At 39.4% G+C, this 19,595-nt stretch overlaps 1 protein-coding gene across 2 annotated transcripts in view; it reads right to left on the minus strand.

The window, feature by feature from the left end:
• Positions 1–2,886: 2,886 nt before the first annotated feature.
• Positions 2,887–19,595, minus strand: part of MALT1 (MALT1 paracaspase) — a 59,851-nt gene continuing 43,142 nt past the window's right edge. For both annotated transcript variants that reach the window (XM_032309493.1, XM_032309494.1), the window contains 7 exons: positions 14,671–14,848; positions 13,813–13,887; positions 13,336–13,463; positions 10,847–10,996; positions 7,908–8,065; positions 7,278–7,403; positions 2,887–6,314 (listed from right to left, as the gene is read on the minus strand). In XM_032309493.1, coding sequence (XP_032165384.1) covers positions 5,874–6,314; positions 7,278–7,403; positions 7,908–8,065; positions 10,847–10,996; positions 13,336–13,463; positions 13,813–13,887; positions 14,671–14,848 — 1,256 coding nt within the window. In that variant the 3' untranslated portion in view covers positions 2,887–5,873. The remainder of the gene's footprint in view (positions 6,315–7,277; positions 7,404–7,907; positions 8,066–10,846; positions 10,997–13,335; positions 13,464–13,812; positions 13,888–14,670; positions 14,849–19,595) is intronic.

Consider the following 19,595-nt stretch of genomic DNA (forward strand, 5'->3'; position numbering starts at 1 on the left):
CTTAATTCTTAAATTCTTAATGCAGGAATACTCAGCCAACCATTTCTACTACTTAAATGCTGTTCCACAAACCCCAACCATGATGCAAAAAACTGGGAATTACTTCAGATTTGTGGTAGGTACTTCAGACTTAGCTACTCTGTAACAGGTAGAATAAAAGTATTGAAGTTTAGCAAATTTACATGTCTATATCTATATTCGCAAATTACAGAACAGCTGTTTCCTAGATAAAAACTGGGAAATCCAGGGAAGCAAAGACAAATAATTCCCAGCAGAGAAACACTGCTAATCAGTGGTCTTTGTGTGTAGACAGAATGTGCTAGTAACTGGTGACATTAGATTTTTTTTTGAAAAGTTTGAAAGTTTTTGAAAATGGATGCTCATTTTGGGGTGAACAACATTCACTAGCAACTTATTTTTAAGCATTTCTTAATTTTTCTTTCTTTTTTTTTTTTAAAAAGTAAACTATCCACCCAAGATGGGGCTTGAATTCATGACCCCAAGATCAAGAGTCCCATGTTCCACCTACTGAGCCACCCAGCCAACCAGCTAACCCAAATGCAACTTATTTTAGAAGGCGATGCTACATTGCCAATACTATGAAGAGTATTTGGTAGGAAGCATCTTAGTAACACATAATACATACCATACTGTGTATGTACTGACTGGTACGGTTTTGAAAAGGCCTGATTTGAAGGATGAGACCCTTTTCAGAGAGCAGGCTCTTCAGAGGACTTACCATCTTGGTCCTGGCAGCCTTGCAGAGTATTGGAAGCCCTCTGATGTTACATCCTCGTCCCCATTGTGCAGATAAGGAAACAGAGGCACAGAGCCACAGGGCACACTTCAAGCCACCCTGCTGCTGGGTGCTGAGACGAGCGAACTCCTCCTCTGTAACACCACACTTTGTGTCTGATGCTGAAATATTTTTAGTGCTGTCAAATTGTAAAAAAAAAAAAATTAAATACATTTATACAGACATTCTCATGTTCTGAGTATCTTTTTCTTCACTAATTCATCTTTTATCAGTATGAGAAATAGGTCCTATAATTCAAGGGAAGTATTTAAAAATACATAGTTTAGTTAGGCCTGGGTAAAACTCATAATGTCAAAATAGAAAAACAGGTTGAAATTGCACAAAAGCAATATATACATTAAAAAAATATTTATTAAAAATTATTTGTTTGAAAAATAGAGTCCGTGCACGAGCAGGAGGGACAGAGAGAGAGAGAGAGAGGGAGAGAGAACCTCAAGCTGATTCCACACTGAGTGCACAGCCCAGTGTAGGCCTTGATCTCAAGACCCTCAGATTACAACTTGACCCAAAACCAAGAGTTGGATGCTTAACTGACTGGGTCGGATGCACCACCCAGGTGTCCCTAAAAGTAATGTGTAAATTCTGAGTGTTTGGCATCAGTTAACAGTGAAAAGCAATGATAGTATATAAATACCAGGGGAGGGGCGCCTGGGTGGCTCAGTAGGTTAGGTGTCTCTCTGCCTTTGGCTCAGGTTCATCCCAAGGTCCTGGGATCAAGCCCCACCACTGGGGAGTCTGCTTTGCCCTCTCCCTCTGCCCTACCTCCTCTTTCCCTGTTCATGCTCTCTCTTGCTCTCTTACTCAAATAAATTTTAAAAATCTCTAAAAAAAATTAAGTACTAAGGGAATATTCAAATAACAGGAAACAATTTAAAATTTATGAGGTCTTTTGTTTAAAAACCTCAGATTGAATCCTTATATTAAACTTGTGCCAATCTATGTATCAATGAATCAATTATCTGAGCTGTGGTTACATGACTGTATTTCTGGACTCTAACAATTTTGACTACCAAAGAGACCACCTTATGGTTGCTTTTGTGTGCAAGTAGGGCTACGAAAGGTAACAAACACTGGGGAAAAAGGAAAGGTCTGTTGTCCCTTTTCCATGTTGGTATCCTTCAAAGACTTTTTCAAGGCTATGATTTATTTGACCTGTTCACCTTCAGATGGATACCACGTTCATGTTTTATATTTGATGATCCATGTGTTGATTTCACTTTTTTGAATTAGAAATCATGTAACTTATAATTGCTAACTTTAGAACTTTTTGTTATTAGGGGCACCTGGGTGGCTGAGTGGGTTAATGCCTCTGCCTTCAGCTCAGGTCACGATCCTGGAGTCCTGGGATCAAGCCCCACATCAGGCTCTGTGCTCAGCAGGGAGCCTGCTTCCCTTCCTCTCTGCCTGCCTCTCTGCCTACTTGTGATCTCTGTCTGTCAAATAAATAAAATCTTTAAAAAAAAAAAAAAAAGAATAGAACTTATTGTTACTTTCCAGAAAATACCCCCTTCCCCAGAAATTTATATTAGCTTTGGATTTAGGTGAGATTTTACTACCCTAGTATCTTCCTCCCACTGTAATTGGTATCAGTGGGTTACTCTTCCGAAATGCTACTGCTGTATAAAATCCTCTGCTAATGTTATAAAGCAACTGACGTAAGAAGTCAACTCACATAAAAACATGGCCGAAGAGACAAAAAAAATACACAATTGTTATTTTATTTGTAAAATTTTTTGACACGAATTTTTAAAAATTGTTATTTAAAAAAAGTTTTAAAATTATAAATACACGCTTTTAAAAACTCAAATATACAGAATGAACAGCTGCGCAGTTGAATGTGGAAGCAAGCTGTATGTCCGCTGCTCTGCCACCACACAGGGCTGGAGGCTGGCACGCGCGGAGCACACACCTGGAACACGTCCATCCTCACAGACGGCCCATCGGATACTTCACTGGTTACTGGTCTACAGTGACCATAATTAAACACTAGTATATAAATTGCTTATTATTAGACAAGTTCTGTATACACTCTGGATACAAGTACCTTATCAGGCACAATTTTCAAAAACTTTTTCCTGTTCCATAGGTTGTCTTTTCACTTCCTGGATGGTGTTCTTTAAGAAAGTTCATTTGGAGGACGTGCCAATTTATTTTTTTCCTCATTGCTTGTGCGTTTGATGTTGTATACAAGAAACCCCATCGCTTAGTCCAAGGTCACAAAGATTTGCTTGTATGTTTTCTTGCCAGTTTCACAGTTTTGGCTCTTATATTTAGGTGTATGATCCATCTTGGGTTGAAATTTGTATATGGTATAAAGAGGGGGGATCCTTTAGCATGTGGCTATCCAGCTGTCCTAGGACTAGTTGTTGAAGAGATTACTCTGAATGAATGCTTTGGCACTCTTGTCAAAAAGCAATCGATCGTAAACATCCTAAGTTTATTTCTGGATTCTGTTATATTTTATATGCCCTCAATCCATGTTTATCTTTATGCCAGTATCACACAGTCTCAATTACTGTAGCTCTGAGGTTAAGTTTTGAAATTGGTTAAGTCTGAGTCTTCCAACCTTGTTCAAGATTGTTTTGGCTTTTGTCTTTTGCATGTGAATTTTATCAGTTTGTCAATTTTTGCAAATGAGCCAGCTGGGATTTTTGAAAGGAACTGCAGGAACTCTCTGAAGCAATTTGGGGAGCATTTGCATCTTAACAGTGTAAAGTCTTCCAATCCATGAACAACGTATTTCCATATATTTAGGTCTTCTTTAATTTCAACAGTGTTGCATAGTTTTTATTCCTCTTGATGCTATTGTAAATAGAATTTACAGAAAATCTCAATTTCAGAATTCACTGCTGACATTGAATGAAATAAAGCTGATCTCTGTATATAGATCTCTTATCTATCCTCTAGTCTGGTGAATTCATTAGTTTTTAAATGAATTTCTTAGAATTATAAGATTATGCCATCTGTACATACACAGTTTTACTTCTTTTCCAGTATGATTGACTTTTCTTTTTCTTGCTTAATTCCCTATCTAGAACCTCAAGTACAATGTTGACTGGAAGGCATGAGAGTGAACATTCTTGTCTTATTCCTGATTTGGGGGGAGGATATTCAGAATTCAGTCTGTTGCCAAGAATGATGTCAGGTGTGGGTTTTTTGTAGATGCTGTTTATCATATTGAGGAATTTCCATTTTATTCCTAGTTTATTAAGTGTTTTTTATCATGAAAGGTGCTGAATTGTATCAAATGTTCTTTCTCCCAACTGTTAAAACAATGAAGTCAATGAATGTAGTAATTTAGTGCTTTATGAACATGGAACAGTTGATCTTCATTATTTATGAGTCTGTTTGTAAATTTATCAATTTATTTGTAAAATTTGTTTGTAATCCCCAATCAAAACTGTTGGCACTTTTATGATCATTCATAGATATGAGCAGACCCATCAATTTCCTGATACACACGTTTCCAGCAGGGGTGAACAAGGACGTGCTCTGCCTCTGTTTCACTGCCCACCCCCAGACCTGACCAGAAGATGAGGGAGTGGGTGCAGGGCTGTGTAAGCTTTGGCTCTGGGGCCAGTTGGACAGGTATGAATCCCAACTCCTGGCAGTTATTAGTGGGGTGGCCTAGGAAGGTCACTTAATATTTCTGAACCTCATTTTCTCTTTTGTAAAATAAAACAGTATACCAGGATAAACTGTTTTCAGGATTTAAGATTATAATCTATTTGAGATATGAATACACAAACACTTCCCCTAGGAGCAATGGCTCTGCATTCACTAGTTCAGTATCCATAGTGACTTCCTGGACTATACCTACTGTGAATAATGAGAATTGTCTGCATATGACATTGATTTTTGGATGTTAAACAAACCTTGCATTTCTGGGATAAATCTTACTTGGTCATGGTGTATAATCCTTTTTATATATTGCTAGACTCAGTTTGCTAGTATTTTGTTGATGACTTTTGACTCTCCATTCATAACAGGTGTCGAGCTTTTGTTTTTTTGGAATGTCTTCACTTGGTTTTGTATCAGGGTAATACTGGCTTCATAGAATGAGTTGGGAAGCGTTCTTTCTCCTCCCATTTTTGAGGAGAGTTTGCAAAGGACTGGTGCTAATTCTTTAAATGTGTGGCAGAATATATCAGTGAAGCTCTCTGGGCCTGGTAAGTTTCTTTGTGGAATGCTTTAAAAGTACTAATTCAATATTTTTTGTTATTGGCAGTTGCCTTTTTGACATGCTTTAGGTAGGATGAAAGGTGGTAAGATCAATTCATTAAGAAAATGTTATCAAGGAAGACATATCCAGTGTTTTTAAGATTCAATAAGTAGCTGCCAAGATTATCCAGAGACAGAAGTATCCTGCTGTCTTGCTATAACAGAGACAAACATTTCATCATCTCTTCATGTGCTTTCATGACTTTAACAAGAAACTTCGGCCTGTTCTACATAAGATTTATATACAAACATCTTAATTAACACTTGCAGTAAAGTCCTGTAATCACAAATTAAAGTTTGTACATTTCTAGATTACATACAGACATGTATATTTACATATTATCTTTAAATCTACCTACAAACATAATACCTGTCTCAGAACCTGTCAGAAAGGAAGTGTGTAGAGGGATAAACACTGGAACAGAAATCTGGAGGTCTCAGCGTTGGGCCAGCACTAATGTAAACAAGATGACGCAATCTGTTTCTCCCAGTGATGAAACTAGGTTAAGCCTGATGATCACCAATGTTTTTTTTCCTGATTCTCATAACACAATGACTTATTCTACAATGCCATTTCCATTTTTCTTACTTCAGTGCTCAAAATGAAAATATTTTTGTTACAAACAACTCTTAAAAGAGAATGAAGAGGAAGTCCGTCGGTCAATAATGTAACTCCAACACTTTAAAAGTCCTGGGTTTGCCATGAAATATCTATCTATCACAGATCTTCTCTCTCTACAGATCCAGGTTTGCTTTTTTATGATGCCTCTCTTCATGTCAGTACTGCTGCCCTGGAGGCATCTAGTAATTATGATAACTTCCCAAAATAAGGAGGTCAGTTTTCAGAAATTCGGAGCCCCTCAGAGAGATTGAATGGCATGTCATCAGTTGTCTCCACTGGCACATTGCTCCTCCCGAACTGGCATGGATAATGGTGGGTGTGGTGACTTGAAATAAATGCATCTGCCATCCGGCTGCAGCGACAGTCATCTGATGGCAAGACGTTACTGGAGTTACCAAGGTGTGAATGGTAAACACCGGGGAATGAGTCCTGAGATGAGGGGTAACGGCCGGTTCCCGCTGAGGTGGATGCCGCGGTCTGATAAGGGCCGTTACACATAATACACGTTTGGAAGCAAGTTTTCCTGCCCAAACCTCGATGAATGTCCAGTTTGGCAATGAGGGGTTTGCCCACGTTCACCTCCTGCTTCTCTTCGACGGTATCTTCCAAACCTGAGTACTGATACGACAGGCAGACTGTGAAGATTAGATGTTCCTGAAAAGGAGAAGGAAGAATTATTTTTATCAACTGTGAAAGCATGCCGATCTTAGAGTATTACTGACATACACAAATACACACGTGATCACACAACAACAGCCACTCTCACTCCCCTTTCCCAGGTTCCAAATCCTCAAGGCTTGTTTACATCTTTTCTGCATTAAAAAAAGCCAGCTATAATCACCTTCCCTTTCCCTCAGTCAGTACTTTGAACTGGTAGAATTCTAGTTCTTGCTACTGGCAGTTACCAGAATCACGTGATTCTGGACTGTATTCCGGATGAACAGTTTAAAGGCATTTTTCTAAGCAGCGGGGCTTAGAAAACTTACCCTGCCCTACTAGTGGAGATAGGGAATGATCCTTTTTTTTTTTTTTAAAGATTTTTATTTATTTGACACAGAGAGAGACACAGTGAGAGAAGAAACACAAGCAGGGGGAGTGGGTGAGGGAGAAGTAGGCTTCCTGCTGAGCAGGAAGCCCAAAGCAGGGCTTGATCCCAGGACCCTGGCATCATGACCTGAGCTGAAGGCAAATGCTTAACGACTGAGCCACCCAGGTGCCCCTGGAGAATGATCCTTTAATGAAAAAAGCTGGCTTTACACCTAGGCTAAAAGTTTAGCTGTTTTAAAAAACATGAAATAATAATCCACAGTCCTGGGTGGAGAAGCAGAACCAAATCAGATTATAGGGTTATTCCAAAGACAAAGGAGACTATAGGTAGATTAGCTATGAACAAGGTGATAATTGTCTTTTGTTCTTTTACTAGAAAATGATTATTTGAAGATGCAAAGGTATTTAAAAGCACACTATGCTCTGAATCTCTAACTTTTCAACTGCGGAGAGTAATCACATATTCTCTCACCCAAAAATCCTCAGGCCATTACCAGGGACAGAACAGAATATGACAAGGAATTTTCACTTCCCCAAAGTCAGTAGTTAATAAACAGGAAAAGGAATAACCTTTAATTTTTGCAGCGAGCTCAGCCTAGTGTAGAGGCAATGCTTGGGAAGATCCTTGGACACTAAGTAGCTGCCGGTTTCTTCAGGTGTCCCTTTATTTGCATCTTTGGGATCAATATCTAAGTCCTGTGAAAATCAGCGGACATTATTAATGAAATCAGTTGAAATCACAACATTGTCTTTGACAGTAAACTATCTTTTTTTAAAAACTTTTATTTATTTATTTCAGAGAGAGAGAAAAAGGGGGAGAAGGGCAGAGAGAGGCAGAAGCAGATACCCTCTGAGTGGGGAGCCTGTTGTGGGGCTCAATCCCAGGACCCTGGGATCATGACCTGAGCCAAACGCAGATGCTCCACTGCGAAGCCACACAGGCATCCCTATAGCAGTAAAATATCTTTTTTTTTTTTTGACAGATGGAGATTACAAGTAGGCAGAGAGGCAGGCGGGGCGGGGGGGGGGGGTGGGGGAGGAGCAGGAGCAGACTCCCTGCTGAGCAGACAGCCCGATGTGGGGCTCGATCCCAGGACCCCGGGATCATGACCTGAGCCGAAGGCAGAGGCTTAACCCACTGAGCCCCCCGGGCATCCCTATATTGTGCTATTTTAAATAAAGAAGAAAGGGGGTTCTTACAAGAGGAAAATCGGTGACATAGGCATCGCACATCAGGACATCGGGTGGCTTGTGGACTATGCTTGTGTAGATTATCATGACATTGGAGAATTCGGCAGCAAACCCTAACTGAATCTGAACGCCGCACTGAAATTTAAGACACATACTCTCTGGCAGTTCTGAAAAAGAACAAAAAGAACAACTTACAAATAATCCCTTGAGGAGCCCTTTGGTAAGTTTTTTGTTCAGCAACAGACAATTGTTCCTTATGGGGCAAAATACATGGAGAGATTTTGCTTTCACTTAAAAATGTTCTAGAACTAATACATTATTCAAAGATACAAAAACACCCAGGCATGCACTTACAGAAAGAAAAAAACCCAAAAACCCGTGTTTTGCTGATCAAGCAAATAAAAATCTTTCATTTACTATTAGCTTACAGTTCTTGTCCCTCTGCATATGTCATTTTTTAAAAACATTTTATTTATTTTGTTAACAGAGAGACACAGAGAGAGGGAACACAAGAAGGGGAGTGGAAGAGGAAGAAGCAGGCTTCCTGCAGAGCGGGGAGCCCAATGCAGGGCTTGATCCCAGGACCCTGGGATCATTACCTGAGTGGAAAGTAGATGCTTAATGACTAAGCCACCCAGGTGTCCCTGCATATGTAATTTTTATAGTAGTAATCAAAAGTATCCACAGAATTGTAGAAAAATTTTCACTGTTGCCTCAATCTTCATTGAAAATAGTCTTTAGGGGCACCTGGGTGGCTCAGTGGGTTAAGCCTCTGCCTTTGGTTTAGGTCATAGTCTTAGGGTCCTTGGATGGAGCCCTGCATTGGGCCCTCTGCTCAGCGGGGAGCCTGTATCCCCCCCACCTCTGCCTGCCTCTCTGCCTACTTGTGATCCTCTCTGTCAAATAAGTAAATAAAAATATCTTAAAAAATAAAAAAGAAAATAGTTTTTAATAAAGTATAATGTCACTGAATATTTGTTACTGTGAACAAATCCAGTACTCTTGAATATTTCTGGGTTTTATTATTTTTCTATCATAGTCAATATTTCTTATATATATGTACTTAATGCTTTAGGATTATTAGATATAGCTGCTTGATGGTTTCTCATATGTGATACTCTCATTTACATATAATATTTACATATATTTACATACACTTACATAGATCTCACCATACATTTCCAAAATGAAGTAGTATTTTCTAAGTATTTACCTAGTTGATGGGATTAAAAAGGAAAAACTACTCTATCAGAGTTCTAATTTTTTTTTTTTAAAGATTTTATTTATTTATTTGACAGACAGAGATCACAAGTAGGCAGAGAGGCAGGCAGAGAGAGAGGAGGAAGCAGGCTCCTTGCTGAGCAGACAGCCCGATGAGGGGCTCGATCCCAGGACCCTGAGACCATGACCTGAGTCGAAGGCAGAGGCTTTAACCCACTGAGCCACCCAGGCACCCCTATCATAGTTCTAACTTTATTTTCTCTAATTACTACTTAAGTTTATTATTTTCCATATTTGTTTCTTAATTATTAATATATTCTCAAATTATATAGGCTAAATTTGCATTGTTTGATGATTAATTAATGTTAATGTTTAATGATTAATGATGTTAATGTTTCTCCTTTTACCATTTTGCATGAGCTCTTTAACATACAAAATACCAAAAAAAAAAAGTGCTCTCTTTCCAGACAAACTACAGCTCTAGAGCCTGTTTGCCTTGGTACGGAGATAGTTACCTACATCTAAAAGACAAGAAATCAGTATTATTTAAAGACCACAATCTTTTCATTATGTTTTAAATATTTAGGCCAAGAACTCTGGTGTAAATGTGGTTCTGTTCTGAGCAGCACCCATTCACTCCCTCACTCAACAACTACTTTACTGAACACATACTATGTACCAGGCATGGTTCAAAGTCATCAGCAAACAGAGGAAAATATTGGACCAGCCCATGTGTAAAGTTTCTTTCTTCCTTTTTTTTAAATTTGAAGATCTAATTGACTTTATTAGGCAATTCATGAATTGGGCAGCAGCTTGTCCACCAAGTAAAGAGATGCTCCCTTCATTTCATTTCATAAACTTTTTTTTACTGTTGAAACTTATCACCATGATTTGTTATTGCTGTTGTTTAGATCTTTTTTAAAGGAAAAGAATAAATTTCAATTACTTATCCAATTATCTGGAAAGCCAAGACAATACATTTACAACATTTTATATTTTAAAGTGCTTTGACATATTTAGCCAAAAGTCTATTTCAGAGAACAGACTATTATGAAAAACAGACTCTTATACAGAGATTCACCATATATAATTTTCACTTATCTACAATAAGGGATTCACCATGCAAATATTTGGGGCTCACAGCAAATGAAACATTTTTACTTCAGTCAATAATTTAAACTCACCTTTTCACTAAATCACATAGAATTACCAAAGATAATTAAGTTACAGATAGGATTTCCCCCTCACTGTCTCTTATCTTGCGCTGACTCACTGATGCAAGAGTCGCAGGGAGAGAATTCTCAGTAATACCCAGGAGCATATAATATTTACTGACCAGCACGCTTGTTTCTTCGCATGTGAGATCGCATCCAATAACCAACAGCCTTCCAAGGATCAGTTCTTGCCCCCATTTATAGATAACAAGTTTATCAAGTGGTAGAGACAGGATCAGAACCCAGGCCTGTCTGATTTTTCAAACAGCACACTTCCAACAGCTCACAATTTAAGAAAATCCAAGGGACTGTATATTAGATAAGTTGTTTAGTTTTGGGCTTGCCTACCAGGTTAAAATACTTTCACGAAAAAATCGAGAGAAAAACTATCAAAAAACAAAACAAAACAAAACAAAAAACCACAACTATTTATCCAGAAGGGAAAAAAACCTCCTTCATGATTTAATAGAGCATATCGTAGGAAAACCTCACAAGAACCAGGCCTCACCGTACCGTGTGCTTTGGCCCACTGCAGATTCCGCACCAGAGACTCCGCAGAATACGCTGTTCCCTGGATTGGGTCAGTGAGTGCTCTCTTTTCAGACAAGCTACTCCGAATCTCTAGAGCCTGTTTGCCTTTGGTGAGGTGACATTTACCCATATCTAAAAGATAACAAATAAGTATTAAGACCACAATCTTTTCATGTTTTAAATATTTAGGTCAAGAACTCTCCTGCAAATCCAGTTACGTTCTCAGATCACTCACTCAACAGCTATTTTACTGAACACCTATTATGTGCCGGGCATGGTTTAAAGTAATGGGAAACAGAGAAAAATATTAGGCCAGGAAACTTCTGAAGATCCCCTTTTAGCTTTTATCTTCTATAATTCTATTATCATATCCCTAATATCCTAAGCCTTAAAATGCACAAAGAATTGAAAGTACATTCCTTACTTCAAAGATTTTTATTTATTTGAGACAAAGAGAAGAAGTGGCGGGGAAGGGCAGACGGAGAGAGAGAGAGAAGCAGGCTCCCTTCAGGGAGCCCAATGCAGGGCTCGATTCCAGAACCCTGGGATCCATGACCTGAGCCAAAGGCAGACGCTTAATGACTGAGACGCCCAGGCGCCCCTGAAAGTACCTATCTTTACTGAAAGGGCAGCCATGATAACTTTATGTCTATACTCTGTTGAGAAATACATGTATTTAGTAAACAAATGACTACTTAACTATGCGAAAGGTAAGATTTCATGCCCATCTTTGCGTCAGACAGCTTTATTTTTAAGCAAGGAAATAATGTGTTACAACTACTGATATGGTTAAAGGACCACCATTCCTCTCCCCTGACTCAAAATAACCACTGTTCAATGTAGTACCTATATTCCCATGTCTGTCTTAATTTTCACTCATGCACAGGCATTGGTAAGTGGTTTATGCTAATGTTTTAGTTTTTTGTTTTTTTTTTTAAAGATTTTATTTATTTATTTGAGAGAGAGACAGAGATAGCAATAGAGAGCATGAGCCAGGAACAAGCGGGAGAACCAGGGTCCCTGCCGAGCAGGGAGCCCAATGTGGGGTTTGATCTCAGGACCCTGGATCATGATATAAGCTAGAAGCAGTCGCTTAACTGACTGAGCCACCAGGTGCCCTTAATGTTTGAGGTTTTGAACTTAACAAAACTGTTATCCTATATGCATACTCCATTTCATTAACATGTTTCAGGCAAAGACTTGTGATTACTGATAAATGTCAATTTAAATTTATAGAGCCATATATATCATATGCTTTAATATGAACAAAATTATAGTTTCTCTTACTTCTGTATGTATTATTATTAATAAATAAAGTTATAAAGTAATAATATCTGGTCTTTGATATGTCATTACTTATCTGGAAAAAAAAGAGGTAAAACTAAGATTGTTAAACAGAAGAATCTATTCTTAAATAGAAGCCAAATATAAAAACCAGATAAAAGCAGAACTTTTCCGGTTGAAGCAGGATGGTGGGAGGAGGTCAAAGCTCTGGTTGTCTATGTTAAATGGGAAAGTGGTTAAGTCAGGTGATCTAGCTAAGAGATCTACACTGATAAAAACATCAAAATAAACAAAGGTGACTCATGGCTCTTAGTGAAACACTCACGTATCCTATACTCCACCTGCCATCTTTAGAACACCCTTGAAACTCTGTTTCTCATGGGCTGGTTTGCAAAAGGATTGCCTTTTGGCATGGCTTCTAAAATGGCATTTCAAAAAACACCTGGCAATCTATATGTACTTGTTTGGCCCTCGACAGGAGCATAACATTATGCTGAGAAGAAAAGGGAACACAAGGAAATGGAAGACATGCTGTGAGCCCTCTAGGGTCATGTCCTGAAAATAGAATTTAAGAACCATGAAGTCCATAAAAAAAAAAAAAAAAAAAAAAGAACCCAGCCTTTTCCACCCAAGTCTCAAAATTTCTGCAAAACTGGATCAGTCTGATCCTGGGAGAGGATGTTCTCAGGACAAGTTTCTCTACAAACAAGCCGACAGAGCCATGCACCAGGCATGAGGCACAAACGAGGTACAGAGCTCTGAGGATGAAACTTCACTGATTTCGGTCTTGCCCAGGACCAGCCTTGTAGCTCGAGTCATGCTGCACAGATGGCACAAAGCTTAGTCACCAGGGAGAGGAGGAGGGAGGAAGGAATCAAACACGAGTGTTGCTGAATGTTCTAGAAAAAATTGCTTTATAAAAATAAATACTGGCGCGCCTGGGTAGCTCAGTCAGTTTAGCGTCTACCTTCGGCTCAGATCGTGATCCCAGGGTCCTGGGATCAAGTACCACATCGGGCTCCCTGCTCTGTGGAGAGCCTGCTTCTTCCTCTGCCTCTCTCTGTCTCTCATGAATAAAATAAATAATCTTAAAAAAAAAATACTAACTCCAAACCTGCACAATAACGGTAGGAATAAAACAATCATCAGAGAACCCCGAGTAGCTTTCTCTTTATTTTTTATTTTACCTTCTGCAACTTCATCCAGTAACACAGTAATTTTCTTGTCTTCTAATAATCTATCTTTTAAAAATTTCATAAAAATTCCATTTGCCAGCCCGGAATGCTGGATTTCAAAAGCTTCTGCTCCTTGACACCTTAAACACAGCAAAAAGACAAATTTTTTAAAAAAGTAAACACTTGCCACACGGGACTTGTGTAAATACTCATGAGCCTCATTTGCTTCCCGGCCTTTTGCATGACACCCTCATTGCGGAGCTTATCTTTAAGCAGGAACTAAATGCTGGGGGGGGGGGTAAGTAAAAAGAAGATGCCAAGATATGAGGAGCTAAAGTCCATTATTTAACTCATTTATCCTTTCAAGAATTATCAAGGATGAAAATTTATGCCTACATTCCTATGGATATATCTAGGCTTCTCATCTTTCATCAAAAAGAAGTCATTGAAAAATGAATGCATCTTGAACACGAATGTAAAATTCCTTACGTGGCGTATCCAAACACAATATTGGCAGTGACTTTTAGCGCATCCAAGATTGGGATAGTGTCATCATAGTCGTTTCTATTTAAAAGGGAGGAGGGAGAAGGACAGATACAAATATGAAAAAAGTTAAACAGCATTTTAAAAAGAGCATAAGTAATAATATAATGGAAAATCTGATAATGATATTCTATTATACATAACTGAAGATTATAGATTCAAAATGCCTTTATCAAATCAGGTACATATTTACCCCTAAATAATCTAGGGCTCTTCTGCTGTTGAGATAGCAGACAGGCACATCACCTTTTCTCTGGTTAGCTTTAAAACTGAAGTTACGTCTGAACTCTGGCCCTGGTTTCTCATCCGTATGGGCTGAGCAAGCACAGAACTGTATTTCCGAGAGGAATAATCACTGGTGCTATTCCGTAGGAACCCCGTGACCAACAACTGGGATCCACACCTTCAAACACCTGGTCTGGCTACACTCCCATATCTGCGAGACCAGGACTGACAGAGGCCCAGCTCTATGTGTACTGTTTCTATCAGTTCCGGGAGAAATCAGTGCAGTGAGGACTAGAGACATCTACAAACATTCTGAAGAGCTGAACCTTCTGGAATATAAATACATACGCATACCCTTTAGTTCCTCACTTTTGTTCTATAACAAATAGGAAAAAAGTTAAAGTGATTAACTACAAATAGAGAAATGGAGTTTCCTCCTTGGTCAGTTTCAATCTGTAATTACAAACTCACAAGCCTGAGTGCTTCTCAGCATTCCCAGGTTTGCCTTTGATTTCACTGTCAAGGCTGGTATTTATCTAACTCCAATGAGCTTTGTTTAACAAAGATGAGGCAGTTTACCTTTTCCTACACATGTCCAACAAGAACACGTTAAGCCCAGTTTCTTTTTCTTGCATCAGTTTCAGTATATTTTGCACACAGAGACAGTTTTCAGACCTATATGGATTTGGAGCATCAACAGGGACCATAAAGCTGTTGCCAAAGTTTTCATAACCATGCCCTGCATAATATAACAACCCTGGAAAGGAAAAAAAAAAGTGGTAAAAATTAATTCTAAATTGCACTTTGAACACACATGTAGCACTCTTTAGGAAAAAAAAACCCAGACTTTGTTTTCAAGTTAATGCAAGCTTATTTAAGAGATATCCAATTATAAACACAGTCCATGTTAACTAAATTTGTACAGAAAATTATTTTGACAACAGTCTTCAAGTATTGCACTTAAACCAACACTGAGATGCTGTCCTAAAGTGTATTTTAATTCGTAAAAATAATACATTTGTAAACAAAGGTATAACGTGGAATCCAATTTTATCTCATGATGTACAACAAAGAAAAAGGCTAAAGACTTCTTTGTTGACTCCTGTGTCTCCTCCGTGAGATCAGGAGACCAGGAGCTCCCGCAAGGCAGGGTTGGTATTATCTTTATCTGTGTAGTCCTGGCACACAGCAGGACTCAGTAAATTTTTAACGGATGGACAAATAAACACAGTTCAGACGAGTAGCAACGGCCATATCCAGAACAAGAAATTCCACAGTCATTTCCACAGAATGTGAGTAAGGGCTATAAAAATATAAATGTAGCTTTCTCTAAGCAGAGAAGGGAAATCTGTTTTCATGATTATTTTTTCTTTTTCTTTTTTTATTTTTTTATTTTTTTTTTAAAGATTTTATTTATTTATTTGACAGACAGAGATCACAAGGAGGCAGAGAGGCAGGCAGAGAGAGAGAGGGGGGAAGTAGGCTCCCTGCTGAGTAGGGAGCCCGATGCGGGGCTCGATCCCAGGACCCTGGGATCATGACCTGAGCCAAAGGCAGAGGCTTTAACCCACTGAGCCACCCAGGCGCCCCTATTTTTTCTTTTTCTTAAGAGATATAATTATCATTAATTTTCCATCTAGAGTCTCTTGAATTAATAATCTAAAATTTGGGTTCCTTTTAGTGTTCCATAGATGAGTCATTATTTCTTTGCTGAGAAATGATAATATAAAACGTGTACCAAACAACTCTGAAGATATTCTTGAAAAGAAGTTTATTTTGGCTATACAACGACTCCCCCAAGACATCAATATGGGCTTCCTTATAACAATATTTGATAGAGATACTTGTGAAGACATCCTCCCCTGAGCATGCAGTTTCTAAGGTCCACTGATGCTCTCTCAGCATTCTGGGTATGACGACTTCTATGGGACCCTATCTTTAACAGTATAAAGGCACTGAGACAGGGAACAGAAAAGCTAATCCTTTTTATCTACAGGCCCAATTCCTAGCAAAGAATGGGGCTCTGAACACTAAAACAATGTGTTTCATTCGGTCCTAGAAGGCAGGACCCCGGCCTACTTTACTTGAACTCCTACTAAAATGGGAAACATGGTTCTTTCTTATGTAACATTTCAGGTAACAAATGACAAAATGGGCGCATTCATTTATTCAGTGTGGGTTTATTCTATCCCGTCTGTGCCCTGAATGAAACCATGTAGGCACTGAAAGAAATGAAAAAGAAAAGGAAGACAAAGTTCCTGGCCCAGGGAGCCTGCAACTCATTCAGTCCTGCTCCTGCTGTTAGTCAAATAACAAAGAAAGTCAGCACATAATGAAATGCCATAAATTATGTGGTTAAGGAAACCCTGCCTGATAGGAGCAGGGTGCAGAGGGGAGGCAGGGTGAGGTGAGGCAGCGGTGGGTGGCCTTGAGAGCCCGAGTGCAATCTAGAAAGGGAGAGAGAACAGTGAGGTTCATTAGAGGCAGGGACGGCGGCGACAAACAAGGTGAGGACCCAGAACGGCCGCTCACAGAAAGGAGACCAGCCCGGCCAAGAATCCAGGTATTGCTGTAAAAGGGAGTGAGACCGCATTGATAGGGAGCATTTTGAAAATCACGACACAGGGAGTGGATTTAAGTCACTAAGCAATGAAGATCAAGTAAGTGAGAAAACAACCTGAAGAATAAGGGAGAATATTTGCAAATCATGTATCTAAAAGGATAACTTGTGTCTAGAATATGTAAAGAACTCTTCAATTTGACTACAAAAAGACAAATACCCCACTAAAAAAATGGGCAGAGGACCTGAATAAACATTTCTCCAAAGAGGATATACAAATGCAAATAACTACATGAAAAGCAAAACAAAACGATGAGACACCGCTTTGCACTTACTAAGGCGGCTATAATAAACACAGGCAATAACAAGTGCTGGCAAAGATGTAGAAAAAGTGGAAACCTCATTTATTTCTGGTGGGAATATACAACAGTGCACGCACTTTGGAAAGAGGTGAGGCAGTTCCTCAAAAAATTAAACTCAGAATTATCCTATGACCCAGCCAATGCAAGTGCAATCCAAGGTACACATACCCAAGAGAACCAAAAATGTGTGTCCACACAAGAACGTGTACACGAGTGTTTGCAGCAGTGTTATTCACAAGATCCACACAGTTTAAAAAACCGACATGTCCGTCTGCTGATGAGTGATGTGGTACGCCCATACAGCGGGTGATTATCCAGCCGCAAATATCACACAACACGGATGAACCTTGAAAACATCATGGCATGTAAAAAAAGCCAGACACAAAAGGACATGTATGGAATGATCCCATTCTATGAACCGTCTCAAAGAGGTAAATCCATAAAGCTAGGAAAGTGGATGTGTTGTTGCCAGGGGTGTGGGATAAGGAGGAATGAAGAATGAAGCTAATGGACATGGAGCTTCTTTTTGGGATGATGAAAACGTTCTGCAATTAGGTGACTGATGCACAGCTCTGTGAATATATACTAAAAGCCGCTGAACTGTATACTTCAAAAGAGTAAAATTTATAATTCTTTATCAAGTGCAGGTACCCCTTGCTCTTGAAGTTTGCATCAGACCACTTTGCTTTTATGAAAGACCTACATTGGTATCCACCTTTTTCTTTTCTTTCTTTCTTTTTTTTTTTTTAAAGATTTTATTTATTTATTTGACAGACAGAGATCACAAGTAGGCAGAGAGGCAGGCAGAGAGAGAGAAGGAAGCAGGCTCCCCAGAGAGCAGAGTCCAATGCGGGGCTCGATCCCAGGACCCTGGGATCATGACCTGAGCTGAAGGCAGAGGCTTTAACCCACTGAGCCACCCAGGCGCCCCTACTGTCCACTTTTGTTACTCAAAAGAAACCCAAAGAGGATTTCTGCTTCGATGAGAAAAGGCAAAAAGTGAAAAGAGCGCTGAGGGTATCTGCGGCCGGCATGAGCCCTGGAGGGGCAGCGCGGCCCCTTTCCCCAGGAACCACACCGGGCAGCTCAGCAGCAGCACCAGTGCTGTGAGCTGTGTCTGTGAGCCTCTGAGCTTCGCCTCCCTTTGGTGCGTGTATCTGTTAGCAAGATGTATCCTTCAGTAGTAAAGAAGCCTGTTTGGGTCTGGGAACGCTCAGGCACATGGTAAGTGCTTCTTCCCCTCAGAGGAGCGCTCTGCGTGCTCAGGACAGGGGACCTGCGTACAACATGGGACGCTCCTCTCCATCAGTCTGTTCACAGCTTCTGAAAGCCAGCTCTGCTGATTTCTAACCTTCATGACCCTGCTCCGGTGACCATCTCCTTCCTGTCCACCCAGATCATGACAAGTCCTCGAGGGTCTGCTCGGGCTCCGAACACTCGGCAGGCTCTCACCCAGTTTCTGGCTTTCTGACACATGGCAGGCTCGCCCCGCTTTGAAGCCCTGCAGCACCTCTCGGGGACACCCTACAGTTCTTTGTAGGTTTCATTTCTTGTCTAAAAATCACAATAGACAATCATCGTACACACTGGTAGAGATTTTTCATGGTTTTGAAAGCACCTTCATATACATGAACTGATTTTAATCTACATAGCTACCTTTAAATAATTTATATCCTTATTATATTCTTGAGAAAATTAAAAAGATCAAATGACTTGCTTAAAATCATATAGATGGTAGGTATCTGGACTCTAAAAAGGTATTTTTTTCCTCATATTAAGTGCCTTCTAACTTTGAGAATATAAATATATTAAGGGACTTCTAATTTTGAGAATATAAATCATGTTCTTTATTTTCTGGATCTCCTTCAACACCTAGCATACTTCTTTATCTGGGCTATGGATATAATAAGAAACTCAGTACATGCTTTTTGAATGCATTAAATTAACAGTGCAAACCAATCAGGACAGAGGTAGATGTGGAGAACGTCCCACAAAAGTCTGATTTGCAGTAGAAATGGCACCATTTCTACCACCGGTATTACTAGCCAGCCAGCCAGAGGGCTTGGGGATTGCCCCCGCTGTATCATGTAATGCGTCTGTCTCTAATAAGACTTACAACTTGGGAGAAGGACCAACTCCAAGGGAAGGTTCGGCCTCCAGTGACCAGGGAAACCTACGTGTGGTCTGTTATTTCAGTGCCATATGTCCTGCTCTGCAATCACCGAAACTAAGGCACTTAGAACAAAATACCTTTTGTGCTCCCCAAAATGATTTATGAACAGTGTAATAAGCATTTTGTATCAAAGTCTACATCCAAATTACATTGTGGGAGATTAAACATTTTTATGCAAAATAAACTAGCCCAAATCATGGTATTTTAAGAACTGCATCTGTAAGTACTTATTAATTTAATTGACTATCCCATTACTCAAGGATAGAGGCACAGAATAGGTATCTTTATAAATGACAAAAAATTCAATGTGTTTCAAAACACTATCCTATCAATTAGACCCTTAGGGAATTTTATTTCTGGGGAACATGATTTCTAAGAATATAGTTCATTACAGCTATGCATTCTTGTC

The sequence above is a fragment of the Mustela erminea genome, chromosome 13 (assembly GCF_009829155.1).
Source record: "Mustela erminea isolate mMusErm1 chromosome 13, mMusErm1.Pri, whole genome shotgun sequence".
Taxonomy (NCBI): domain Eukaryota; kingdom Metazoa; phylum Chordata; class Mammalia; order Carnivora; family Mustelidae; genus Mustela; species Mustela erminea.